At 32.3% G+C, this 14,382-nt stretch overlaps 1 protein-coding gene across 1 annotated transcript; it reads left to right on the top strand.

Annotated features, from left to right (window-relative positions):
* The first annotated feature begins 5,061 nt into the window (after positions 1-5,061).
* Positions 5,062-8,356, top strand: LOC149575253 (serine carboxypeptidase-like 26). Its single transcript, XM_089815050.1, has 9 exons — positions 5,062-5,605; positions 5,807-5,914; positions 6,397-6,492; positions 6,683-6,775; positions 6,878-6,960; positions 7,163-7,414; positions 7,541-7,680; positions 7,797-7,886; positions 7,980-8,356. Exons 1-9 carry the CDS (start codon positions 5,251-5,253, stop codon positions 8,227-8,229), a joined length of 1,467 nt encoding a protein of 488 aa, XP_089671176.1. The 5' UTR covers positions 5,062-5,250; the 3' UTR covers positions 8,230-8,356.
* Positions 8,357-14,382: the final 6,026 nt, after the last annotated feature.

Below are 14,382 nucleotides of genomic sequence, written 5' to 3' on the forward strand. Positions count from 1 at the left end.
ATGTAAGACTCATTATTACCTGACAATACCTATTATGTGCTAGTAAACATATGAATACCTATTACAACCTATAACAGATGTAATGACCTAGTAGGAGTCCCTAGGTCCCCTTAACATATATATGGATAAAAATACTTAGAAATGTATCATGAGGTCATTATGTGTCATTTGGTAATGTAAGAATCATTATTACCTAACAATAACTAGTTGTTAAAATGAACATCATCAATATCTAAGTGTGGTTCATTCGGTTAGTAGAGGGCCTATGTTATGGTTAGAATGTGGTATGGGTTATGATTGTAGTTAATATAAGGTTATGTTAGAAGGTATATTTTTGTATATTTTAACCTAATGTTTTTGTATATTTTAACCTAATGTTTTTGTATATTTTAACCTAATGTTTTTTTATATTTTAACCTAATGTTTTTCTACACTTTTAACTAATGTTTTTCTATATTTTACTCTAATGTTTTTCCTAATATTTTTCTACACTTTTAATTAATGTTTTTCTACATTTTAATCTCATGTTTAACTACATTTTGCTAACAAATTAATTTAAATACCATTCTTAAATAATCTAAAATAATTTAAATAATTTAAACATATTAAAAAATAAATAATTTAAAGCATTCCACTCACAAAATACGTAAAAAACAACTATTTTAAGTACGATTAACATCTACTAATCAAAAAATACGTTTAAAAACTATTAAAAAATAGGGAGGGAAAAACCACCAACCAGTTACGGCCGAAACCCTTAATCCGCTCTCCAAACATTCAGGAACTGCAACAGTAACAATGATAGCCACTAGCGGTTTGCGCCGAGTTTTATTCCCTTTCGGGGTTTCGGCCATAACCCTTTCGGCCGAACCAGTTTCGGCCAGAACAGTCCACGCCACGTAGGCATGCGAAACTGCCATGTGTGTACGGCCGGATCGGTTACGACCAAAACCGTTACAGCCGAAAGTGTTCCGGCCGAAACGGTACAAGATATCACAAAAGGTGACACAGGTTTGTGCTTTTACCCCTAAGCTTTTGAGGTTTACACAAAAAAGAAGATACTAGTGGTCAAAGAATTACAAACCTCTATTCTTGCTTCCTGGTTAATGGACATTAGTGATATCCGTATTCTCTCTTTATTAATACATCACTTTTTTATAACACCACAACCCCTTGGAAGTTCTTGTAATAAGGATTATTATTTAATTGGTACATAAGTTTTAGGTTCATAATTGCTTGGATTTTAAGAATTATATATCTAAAGACATTAGATTCCTATAGCCTATGATATCAATTTTTTACAATATTTAGATATGAATGCATAAATATTTTCAACATCAATATTTCATAACATTCTTTATCATCTATCAACATAATGTAAGGAATCCAAGAAAAGAAATAAAATGATAAATAGTTACAAAGCTCTTACATTCTAATATACATCATGAACTACAAACCAAAACATAACTAAAAAAATTGCATACACAGTCATATCTAGAAACTCTAATATACTGCAACATAATTTTGACAATGATCAAAATAAAACACCAGGCTACTATGTTATATTATTTTATTTTAGTTAATAATATGCTAAGCTTGTTTTTTGTTTTGAAAAGAGGTTGGAGTGCATAACTCATCTTTCTCAAACAACTCTTCTGATTTATTCTTCACCACCAAACACTCCTACTTTAGTCACAAGCTTCGAATATGCTAGTAAGGCAACCAAGTCCAACATTTAAAAACCCTCTTTTTGCTTGTTTTCTTATTTTTGAGTGACTTCTTCCCTTTACTGCATCATGTCAAATAAACCTCTTTTACTTGCAATCATGAATCATGTATTAAAAACCTTATTTTACTCTACAATATAAAGATACTTACATAAGGAGCTTTGATATGTAATTCTTGCACATTATCACAGCAATGAACTAGAAATCTCTTTGTATTATGAAGCTTAGTCTTATAAATATTCATCTAATTTGTGGTTAAATCTCATGCCCAATACTTTTTTCACCTTATTTTTTTCTCACAGGGCTAAGAGATCATAATCAAAAGGCTAAGCAAGAGGCTAGAGAGGGTTTATAGGTTCATTCTAGACAACCACAGGAAAGATCTAGAAGAATAATAAGTCAAAGGAGAAGCCAAGGATTTTGTACACATTTTACTGTCATCATTCGCAAACCATACTTTCAAATGAATGAAACCCCAAAATATACTTTTACTGCTCATCATTTGCAAACCATACTTTCAAATGTATAAAGCCCCAAAATAAACTTTTACTGCTCATCATTCACAAACCTGCATACTTTTAAACCATAAAAAATACCCTGCTCATCATTTGCAAACCTGTATACTTTCAAACCATACAAAATATTGTGAGCTCCCTAGGCACACAAATGAAGACCCAATTTTGGGGTTGTTGCTCATACTTTTGCTAATATAATGCATTTTTTTCTTTTTTGTTATGACCCGAGTTGGTCAAAATTTTGACCAACATGGAAAAACTTAACTCAATTTTCACCAATGCGAGGATTAAAACCAAAAAAGAAAGATAGAATCATAGCTTTGGTCAAAATTTTTGGTAGAAAAACAAGTCCAAATGTAGTAGTGTCTAATTGCAAAAAGAGAAATGAAAGAGTGACCCAATCTAAATAGAGCCATAAGGTTTTGAAAGGCACCCTCAAACATTTTATGAGTAGAATGGATACTATTGATGAATAGTAAAGAACATTATTAGTAAACTAGAATTATTGATACTTGATTTTATCAACTTATTTTATTGATAAGTAGGAGATAATTTCCATAGCTAGTCAAATTGTGATATGAATATCAGTGTGCATCACCTAGATCCAATGAGTGCTAAGTGTTCCATTTATTCTCATGAGAGATGGATTCATGTTGAATCACTACTCATGAAACATGGGTCATCAAGTTTGACTCAAAATCACACAGTTAAATCCTGATATTCATATCACAACTTATTTTATTTTCATTTTTTTGTCATTAATTCCCAAGGTGTCAATTATGCATTAAAGTATTGATGTATTATGTACTCAACCATGGTTGTGTATTGACATAGTATTGATTTTTTCATCCCCATGGCTTATGCATTGGTGACATGAAAATAAATGTACAAGCCTTATGTGGATTATTAGTGTCTTTCTTGAGACTAAAGTTATGTGTGAGATTGATTATCCTAGAAGTCTATTTATGATCTCTAATTGTAGATTCATGATTGCCTAAAATAGCCTATGTATTTATTCCACTCAATAATATGCTTGAGAAATGGATAAGATTTCTTACAAATCTCTTTCAGTATTTCATGTACGCTTGATGATGATTTCTTAGTTTTATATATTTTCCAACTTCTTTTTATTGCCTTAGTTACATTAGAGTTTTGATGGAGTATTATCATTAAAGTTAGTCTTATATTTGATTTCAAAAAATAAATGTATTTTGTATGTGGAATTGTAGTTGTAATCCTTATGATATTTTGTACTTTTCATAGTATAAGTTAATGTGGGATATTGTGATGTCAAATTAGATGTATTCAATATATGTAATTGGACTATATTATTTGTCATCCATATTTGGAATAAAATTCATTTTATTATAGTTTGTGTATGTCACCATTATATATTTCTTTGCTAATCACTTAGATGAGATTAAATACATTTGAAGAGATCTTGATCTTAAGACATATAAGCCATATCATATGATATTAAAAACTAGAAAACTAGCTTTTTGTTATTTTTTTTTATGAATAGACCTTTCCATTAATTTATTTTGAATGCTATAAGTAGATTAAATTTTCGATATGATTGTCGTCAAAATAATGCTAAAATTTATTGCATGGCACTAGAGGAAAGAATGGGACTGTTAACTAAGTTCACAGTTAAAGCTACTAGTGCAATGACCAACACTCTATGCCTGTTCAAGGATGCTGAAGGGGACCTTTCCAAGGAGGACTCCAAGCTGCTCTTTGACTTCCTAGAGGGAGACTAGGTGAATGTCCTTCTAGGGAAGAAGGAGGTCAAGAAATCATAAGGGCTCCCACTTTCTTTTATTTTTTGCATGTTGTTAATCTGTTGGTTTACAGACTTTTTCGGTTTTAAGGCTGTCACACCTTTGTTTTTGTTATGTGACTTTAGCTTGTTAACAGACATTTTGTTTAAAGCTTGTAGTTACTTTTATAATTATAGTATAAACTTTTATTTTGTTTTAAAAAGCATTAGGGATTAGTTATAGTCTGATAGTTATCTGTTGGTAGTCGACCAGCTTGTTTGTAATGGGCCAGCCCCCTTGTTTCGGATGCTTTTATTTCAAAAAAAAATTAATGTTAATGTATCATACTTATATGTTTTTATTATTATAAAGTGTAATCTTTAGTCTAAGCTTTACCTGGTGGCTTTATGTTTCAAATTTATTGTCACATACCAAGAAAAACATTTAATATACATCATTTTTCACATTGATGAACCTCCATTTGTGTGAATTACATGTACCTACAATTTTGATCATATAATTAGTTGAGGCTAGGTCTGCAATCTCTAATAGACTTGTTATGTCTCTAACATTTAGTGAAATTTGTCAATTATTTCTAAGATCATATTGTCACAAACATTTTAAGAAATTAACTAGTTTGTCAAAATCATAGATAAGAATAGAAATAAAAAATAAAAAATATTTGTAATCTAAAGATCATTTAGATAAGATGTTATCTTCATATATGTAATATATCTAGACATTTATATATGAAAGCTAATAGATAAACATTATTACCCTTTTCCATAGTAAATCACTTTACCAATAGAAAATAGATTCATCCGAATAGACAAGTATAGTTCACAGCTCCTCATGATGTTCCACCCTATCCACGCAATCTGTTTTCTCAATCCCCACCGCAAATCTATTGCCTTTTCGATGATTGTAAAACTTAGGCATCTTTGTCTAAGATAGTATAGTCTGTGGATTTTACCCATTTATCGCACTGCGACACAAAGTGACACAAATAGAAGATAACGTTTCCAGTGGCATAAATAGAAGACAATAATTTTACACATTAGTAAGATCAAATTCTTCTAAACACCAAAGACCAAATTGGTGAATAAACCACCGTGTCAAGATCAAATTGTTTGAGATTGAGTAACCCTAATTTGAAGAATCTGACCGAGCAACATAGCAATTGGGTCTGTTTATTCACCCCCAATTAGTGTTTTCTTCAAAACATATCTTTGTGTTGGTGAGTTCAAGATGAAAAATTTAATAGTTTTGGCGGTAGCATTAGCCGTTCTGGTTCATCCTTCTCATCAGCTGAGTCGCTATGAAGCACTGTCAAAATCTGGTGTGACGACTAGTGAGGGAAATGAATGGGCGGCTCCTTCCATAAGCAGTGAATATTCATGGAAGATGAATCAATACGCTCAAGATAGCTTGCAGGAGAATGATAAAATAACTTCTCTGCCTGGTCAACCAGAAGGAATAACGTTTGAACAGTATGCAGGATATGTGACCGTTGATGAACAAGCAGGGAGAGCACTTTTCTACTATTTTGCAGAGGCCACTGAAGACCCATCTACAAAGCCTCTCCTCCTCTGGTTCAATGGAGGTATTTCATTTTCTAATTCTTCACATATTTTTCTTGTTTTTCAATGAATATATACCTATAGAAAATAGAAAATAGGATTGTTGTAGAATTTCTCATCATATCAAAAGTATGTACTTATAGTAGAGACGGAAAGGGATCTCATCGGAAATATCGCTACACCAACAATTGCAACTTACTGACTGTTATAAGCTGTATATTCAGGGCCAGGATGCTCATCATTTGGTTTAGGAGCAATGACTGAATTGGGTCCATTCCGTGTACAACCAGATGGCCAAACTCTTTCTAAAAATCCATATGCATGGAACCAAGGTTTTATATATATATTATCCTGCTTTCTATAATGCTTCTATTTAGGATGGCTTAAACATCATATGTTAAGGCTTAATTCCTAGACTAGAAGTATTAAATAGTGAAAATTTACTTATTTTTTCAAACTTAATTTCTTAATGTGATGTTTAATGATGACCCTTTTGTTCAAATGGATTTAATGGAATTCTTTTTTTTTAAAGTTCATTTGGCAAAGGGGGAATATGAGTGGAATAGGCATATGTAAATTTTTAAAATTTTGAATTGTTTGAATGCACAAATTATACCTACTATTCCAGAATAACAATTCATATTCCCATATTTATAAGAATAACAATTCCTATTCCCATATTTATATTCTCCTTGTCAAATTGTTGATATCTAATGTTGGTTATAAGCGTTAATATCATAAGTTTCTTTCCAAGTAGTAATGCCATAGTTAAATATCTCCCAGAGATTCATTTGACTTTTGTATTAATTTGCAGCGGCAAACACCCTGTTTTTGGAATCCCCTGCTGGGGTTGGATTTTCATACTCAAATACGTCCTCTGATTATCTAAACGGCAACGATCATAACACTGGTATTTCACTTTATAAGTTATAAAACAGATTTTGTGACATCAATGCACACGATGAAGATATCTTGATAGAAGCAACGTTTCAATGCTTATTTACTAACGGAAACAATGTTTGTCATGGGTAAACAATGTTTCAATACTTATTTCAATGTATATTTACTAATGAAAACAAATGTTTTTCATGGGTAAATAGCTCGAGATGCGTACACATTTCTTCTGAATTGGTTTGGAAGATTTCCACAGTATAAGAATCGAGATTTCTACATTGCAGGGGAAAGCTACGCTGGTACGCCAAACAATAATCCTATTGATGTATCTGAATATAGAAAGCTCATCTTCATGTTATAAATAAACTCTCTGCGGGTGTCTTTCTTATATGTGCATGTAGGGTTTTATGTACCTGAATTAGCAGACACAATTCTTAAGAATAACAACTCACGTACATCCTTCATAAATCTCAAGGGAGTTATGGTACGGTTACTTTTTCTTCCCCTTTTCCACTCATAACTAGTCTATCATTTGTATGCTAACCATATTTATCCTTTTGAAAAATCTCTTAAAGTATAATAAATCTCAGTGATCTTTAGGTAAGTGAGGAAAATGTGGGTAAACAATACACATTGACAGAGTGGATTATTTGGAATTCTTATTGTTGGAAAACTGTGTTGTACAGATTGGAAATGGAATAATGAATGCGGATACAGATCGTTGTGGTTCTATTGATTATTCATGGTCACATGCATTAATATCAGATGAAGATTATGCAGATCAGCGTTGTAGTTCATCTGGATCAAGCCATACAACTCGCAACAATACATTTGTGTCTAAAGCAGAATCTACGGATGGAAAGATAAACCCCTATAATATATATGCCCCACTTTGTCCATACCATCCAGACCCCATTTGGCCATCTTCTACTTGTATTGTAAGTATATAAACATGGTCCTAGAATCTGTTGACATAGAAATTTTCATTTAGTACAATGCTTTCTATGTTATATTCTATATGTATAGAATAAGTAGATATATGTTCTACTCTCTTTAAATTGCAGAATGACACCCCAACAAATGGATTAGATGGATTTGATCCATGTAGTCCTGGTTATGTATTTACCTACCTTAACACCCCAGAAGTGCAAAGTGCTCTTCATGCGAATGTAACAGACTTGTCTTATCCATGGACTGAATGCAGGTATGATTGTATGCATTTGATATTTTTATATATGAATGATTATTTATTTGATCTTACAATGTTTAAGAATTGGAAGAGTACCATCTAACGATTTTCTAATCTTCTTCTTTAAATAGTGATGTACTCTCATACTTAAGATCTGAAACCACAATGTTTCCAATATACCGAAGAATGATGGCAGCAGGATTGAGGATACTAGTCTACAGGTATAAAGGGAAAATAATGTTATTGATAGGAAGTGTTTAATGAGAAGAATCTAATTACAAAATCTAATTAATGTTAAATGATTTTGGTTGTAGTGGAGATGTGGATGCGATTGTTTCTGTGACTGGTACAAGATATTCCATTAATGCACTTAAGCTTCCAATAGAAGAAGAATGGTATCCTTGGATGAATGGAGACTTAGATGTTGGGGGTTATAGTGTAATTTATAAGGGCTTGACATTCGCAACAGTTAGAGGAGCTGGGCATGAAGTACCTAGCTATCAACCTTCGAGAGCCTTGACCATGACCAAATCCTTTTTGGCTGGGAAGCCACTACCATCATAATACTTCCACCATTTCACATTTAACAATGGCATTCAAATGATTTTATATAGCCATCAGTATGATGAATGTATATATAATCTATTTTTAAAATATTATTGTAAAAACATAATTACATATTTGGGCATCATCGGTATTGTATTTTCTCAACCTATTTTAAGATTTAAGTTTGAAAAAGGTCATAATACATGTTCAAAAGGGCATTTCAAAAACCAAATAATGTAAAAATTAAGGTACAAATCAAATTGTCGAAAGTTGTATTAAATTTTCTAATTAAATCAATGAAATATATATAGGCATGTTCAAAAGGGTATTTAAAAATTCAAATGAAGTAAATATTAAGGTACAATAGTTGTCATAGTTAGAATTAAATTTTTTAATTAAATCAATGAAATACACACACATATATGCATCTATGTGAAAAACTAAATCAACAGTAAAATAATGTTAGTTGATTTTACTATCTATCAAAATTCTAATATATTAATATAAATTAGAGTTATTTTCCACTCTACATTATTAGATACTCTACTATTTGCAAGACTATAAACATAAGAGAAACAAATCACTCTTTTCCCTAGTATTAACAACTTGAGGACAATGATAAGCATTTAGAAGTAAACTTCCAACCTTCTAGAAGTGATGAGTTAGAGTGAAGTATCATATTCTTGGTTATTCATATATGTGTATGTGGGTGTGGGTGTGGAGCGGACGGCGTTGGGGGGGGTGGGGCGGGTGGGTGGCATTGGGCAGGGGTGGGTGGGCTTGAAGAAAAACTTCACTACCATTAAGACTTGAGTGACTAATTCATGCTAAAGTAACACCATTTGATTATAACAATAGTAGGCCGATCGTCAATTGATCTTGGATCAATGGTTCTTATCACTCGTTGATGTTATTGATCCCCCTTGAACCCAAATGCGCATCTCATATCGTCGGCATTAGCCAATTAGATCTCCTTTTTCATGTATCGTGGATCGTTAGAACTTCCCCCATGGATATATAGGGCAACGGCTCTGATATCTCCGCTTTAGCCGGATTTCATCTGCATCGTCGATCAACGGCCACTGCTATTTGCTGGGTCGTCAACATCCTTGTCGATTAGGTCCAGGGGGTGGGAATGGTAGCGCGTCGATTGATTATATCCATCCCTAGTCCTGGCCGTTAGAACAACAATGGATGAAGAGGGACTCGGCCAGCAGGGGCGGCCGTGATCTTTTCATCCCGATGAACCGTTGTTCTCTCTCAAATTCACGATCTTCATTGTCTACTTAATTGATTGATCCCTTCAAGACCTGAATGCCCGGGTAAGGAGGATCCTTTGCATCAAGACCTGCCAGCTCGTGTGTGGGGTTGGAACTATAGTTTCCCACTCGGTAAAGGCTTACTCTAGCAGGTTGATGCCATTCTCAACCTGTTAGAGGCGGGAGGCCTACTATTCTAAGGGCCTCACCTTCACTAGCGTTCAGGTTCCTACAATTCTATGGGCCCTACTATTCGCCGGAGTTATTTCGGGGTTTCTATTCAGAGTTCCCATAGAATAGTAGGGCAATAATCTATTTAGGGCCTAGCCTATAATTTTATGGGTATGGAGGGATCAACTAAACTATAATAATAGGGAGGGCTAGCTTAAAATTTTATGGTTATGGCCTATAATTTTATGGGGGGATCAACTAACCTATATAGTTATTACTTATATTATTATGGTTTATATGGGAATATCCCAATAATTGTAGGAGAATTTACTAAAATTCATCTATGAAATATATCATTATTTGAGGCAAGTACATGTACAACCTATGTAAGTGAATTCAAATCTATTCTAAAATCAAGAAACTACAAAATACTAATATTTAAACCATATATAACTGACCACTAATAGAAACTAAATAGAAATGAAAATAGTAAGGAAAAATTAACATTCTAGGTATGTCTAGGATCATGATGGGCCAAACTAGGTCCTCAACTAGAAATGAAATGTTAGAAAAAAAAAAAAGAAAAATTGACATTAAATATGTATAGGTTATTAATCTTATCTAAAATATGTTTAAAAATAGAATCTGTAGAAATTTGAATATAGTTTGCAAGATACTCATTTTATGGGGTTGTTCACACCACACATATTAAGAAGGCTACACTCATGCAAACCAATGCATGACTCAAGGAAAATGCAAGGTTTAAGTATAAACACAATGCAAAAAACTAAGTAAGATATAAATCATGTGGAGAACCATTAATATATGGACCATTGTCCAAAGCAATACCATGGATTTGCATATCATAACTTATCAAGGTTACTCACTGCTAATGGACCTAAACAAGACAATACCAACCATAGGGATTTTCTCTACATGTATGGATCAATACTACAACCAGATAACTATCATCTACATTACACAAATCTATGATGAATCTAGGGATTTAAATTTCTTTGTTTTCATTTTTTGGCCCTTTTTTCAATCAACCAAAAAGATTAGGTTTTCTCTCCCTTGATCAAGTTTTACTTAAATTCTTCCCCAATCTATTATCACTAAAAATCCACATGGATTTAGTCTGCCCAATAATTCTCATGAAAATGCCAATCAATAGACCATATTTCCTCCAAGTCTCCCATATCTTTCAACATCATTAGATGGTGAGAAATATTTGTAGATATCTCAACTATTTAAATATGCCCACATGGATTCTTCTAGTAAGTAGCTTAAAATAATTTATGATTCATATAAAGAACCAAAAAAAAAAAAAGAGGTCTATTTGGTGAAACTTGTAAAATTCAATTTATCAGTACAAAAAAATTAGGAAAAAAGGAAATATGTGCATGTTTGACCACCTTAATCACAATTGAATATGATTAAATTTCATTTCAAAATATTCTAGACATAAATAAAAGACTCCTATGTAGTTGTAACTCTTATTTTCTTATGTATTTTTCTCTAGGGCAAATAACTTTATATGATTGTTTTACAACTTTTTCAAAATTTTACAAAAAAAATGTTTGACCATGATAACTTAGTAAAAAATTCATAATTTCTTCCCCTAATAGTAAATGAAGAATATAATGTGACATATATTTCAAATTTAAAAAAATGCTACATTGTTTGAAAGTACAAAATATCTTTGAGGAAACACTTTTGTTTCATTAATCCCAGTTCAAAAGAATCAAATGCAAGGAAATCTCAAAAACATATTTTTCTAGGTTGACTTCCCGAGTCCCTCCCTATCTCATTCTCTTCTCTTCCCTCTCATCCCTCTCTTTGCCTCTCCCTTTCCCTATCCCCACTTTCTATCTATGTTTGTATCCCCTTCTCCCACTCTCTTCCTCTCCTTATTATCATCTCTCACTATGTTTCCCTCTCCTTCTCTTATTCTTGTTAGATAACTGAGAGGGAGAGGTGGGGGGGTGAATCATTTATGTTAAGTTATCCCACAGTCCCTTGAAACATTTTTGTATCAATAAAACTTCAAAAAATTCAAAATTACTTACTCGATGATCTCATTCAACTTCACAATTAACACTTATAATCAGTTCTCTCCAAATTGTTAACTCACTATATATTTTATTACCAAATATAAGAATTATAACATCTTTATTACCTAGTTGTTACCAATTTGTAGTAAAAAGTAAATTTCATAAAAATGAACTAGCAACATAACAACAATCACACATTTGACACCATAATGTTTAACATGGAAACCATGTAAAGGAGAAAACCTCCTGGGATTGACAAACCAAAAAATTTCACTCTAGTGTATTGAGCTCTACTAGGATCCAACCTTGTTAAAGGTTTACATACACATTATTAATGTGACGTAGTTAGATAATTTACATGCCAAAATATCATCTAGACCTTATCACTCCTTGATCTTGTCTAAAGAGTAGTGTACTCTAAATGACGTATAAACATAACTAATTGATGTTACCATAAAGGATTTCATAGACTTTTTAGGTCCACTCAATTAAGAGATTTTTTTCTACAATTGTAAGAAATTAAAATTACAAATGATCTATAAGGTTTAGCACTAAATTTCTTGTTCTAAACTTTATTCTACTCAATCTCTTTTTGATCTCTTCCTTCTAATATTTGTCTCGCTGACCCACTCCTTTTCACTTTCACTTTGCACTTAACCATGTTTTGATCTTCTCTTCACTTTGCTCGATTCTCCTTGCTTCTTTCAGCTTCAACAACTTTTCACCTTGATCTCCTTTTTCAACAACTTAATCAACAACAAAAAATTATTCCAACTTCTCATTAAATAGTAGTCTCTCTACTTCCAAATTCTTCTAGATTTTTTTTTCCACTTAACCACAATCATTGATCTCAGGTTCATTTCATTTTTTCACTTAGAAAATAGAACTTAACCACAATCATTGATCTCAGGTTCATTTCATAGAATTTTTTCTCATCCTTATCTTTGTTAAATCTCCATCATCAAATTTTCATTATATTTTTCCTATCATAGATCTTGTAACAAACTTTGACTTGTGCCTTTGAACTTCACAAACATTCTTAATTTTTACCCAAAGTCAACCTTAGATTTAATATTTTATAAAATTTTTCTTCTTGCTGTTACTCAATGCACATAAATTTTCACTTGGTTAAAACATCACTTAGTCAATACTAGATTTAATTGGTTAACATTGAACTTTCACTTGCTTTTCTAATCATTCGGTGACAACTGTAGTCACTCAGTGAACATTATCTTCCTTCTTTAACCTTATCACTTAGTATAGCTTGTATAGCTCATTACATTACAATATTAAATGATTATAAAATAATCAAACATACATTACATTATCATTGTCCAACTCATTCAAATTCCCATTAAACGCCATACTTATGAACTCTATCATCAACATGCTTTCTTCAAATCCTCTTTATCAATCAAATGAATTGGAACTCTATAGAATTATCACAATGTTTAATCAACTAAGACTTGACATCAATGAAAATATAGTTCAAGTAATATGACTCTTTTAAAATACATTAATAACATTCTCAACCACCATCAGTTGAGGCTAATATTTCTCTCCTAATCCCCACTCTCCCTCCCTCTCCAAATCCCCTTCTAACCCTCTACCTATAGCTCTTATCTCTCCATCTACTTATAACCACTCTCTCTACCTCTCATGATCTCTCCCTCTTATATTATCTTTCACCCACTATATAACCCTCCCTTGCCCTCCATCTCTCTCCCTCTTCCTATATCTCCCTTTTTCCCCTATTTTGAGTCAACATCAAGGCATTAAGTACTACAGTGCTTTCAAATATATAGATTTGGTATTAAATATGTGAAACTAATGTTGTAACAACCCCACCAAGGAACCCAAAAGAAATAAATCTAGATTTTCACTAAGTTTGTCAAACATTTCTTTTTTGAAAGATAATAACTTAACAACAACAAATAATACATAGTGGAAGCAATAACAACAAGACATAAAATAATGAAAGAAATAACTCTCATACATACAACCATCATAAGCATATTACATCTCCTAAAGTTCCCATGACATTGAGTCATATTTAAGTTTAATTAATACTAAAACCAATATATATCACATCCACATTAAAGAAAAACTACAAGTACTAATCCATTAAATAATATACAATTATAGGATGTCATTCAGCAATAAATAGAATGCACAATCATCCACTATACAAGTCATAGGGTATGAGAGGCTTAAAGAATATACATCATCAAATAATATACAACATCTCATAAGATCTCTAATAAAAAAATATAGTACAATAGAGAATAATCATCTGTTAAAAACACAAGATCAGATAGAAGGGAACAACTACATAGATACATCGAGTAATGACATCCAACTATTGGATCTCAATGGTATAAGAAAAATGCACTACCACCTAATCTCGTGGAACCTAAATGGCCCACTCCCACCACACTGAAGAGATAAACTCAAGTCTCAAATGGATATCAAAACACAATTCAAAACCAACATATAGGTGAAGGGAATACTTAAAAGAAAACTATCCCAAAGGGTACCAAGACACAAGTATCAACTAATCCCAGAGGCAACAATGACACATAGGAAATCTACTATGCAAGTGGTCAAGTTTCATTGCATGAACCAACTCTAAGGTTACCCTAGAAGCCACTATTGAATCTAGACTCCCTAGTATCTCTATGCGGCAT

This window comes from Cupressus sempervirens, chromosome 2 (genome assembly GCF_028749045.1).
Source record: "Cupressus sempervirens isolate cs-2001-9-10 chromosome 2, ASM2874904v1, whole genome shotgun sequence".
NCBI lineage: Eukaryota > Viridiplantae > Streptophyta > Pinopsida > Cupressales > Cupressaceae > Cupressus > Cupressus sempervirens.

Coding starts and splice junctions, on each gene's coding strand:
- LOC149575253 (XM_089815050.1), top strand. CDS start 5,251: ATGAAAAATTTAATAGTTTTGGCGGTAGCATTAGCCGTTCTGGTTCAT. Junction 6,961..7,162: donor TAAATCTCAAGGGAGTTATG/GTACGGTTACTT, acceptor TGTGTTGTACAG/ATTGGAAATGGAATAATGAA. Junction 7,415..7,540: donor GGCCATCTTCTACTTGTATT/GTAAGTATATAA, acceptor TTTAAATTGCAG/AATGACACCCCAACAAATGG.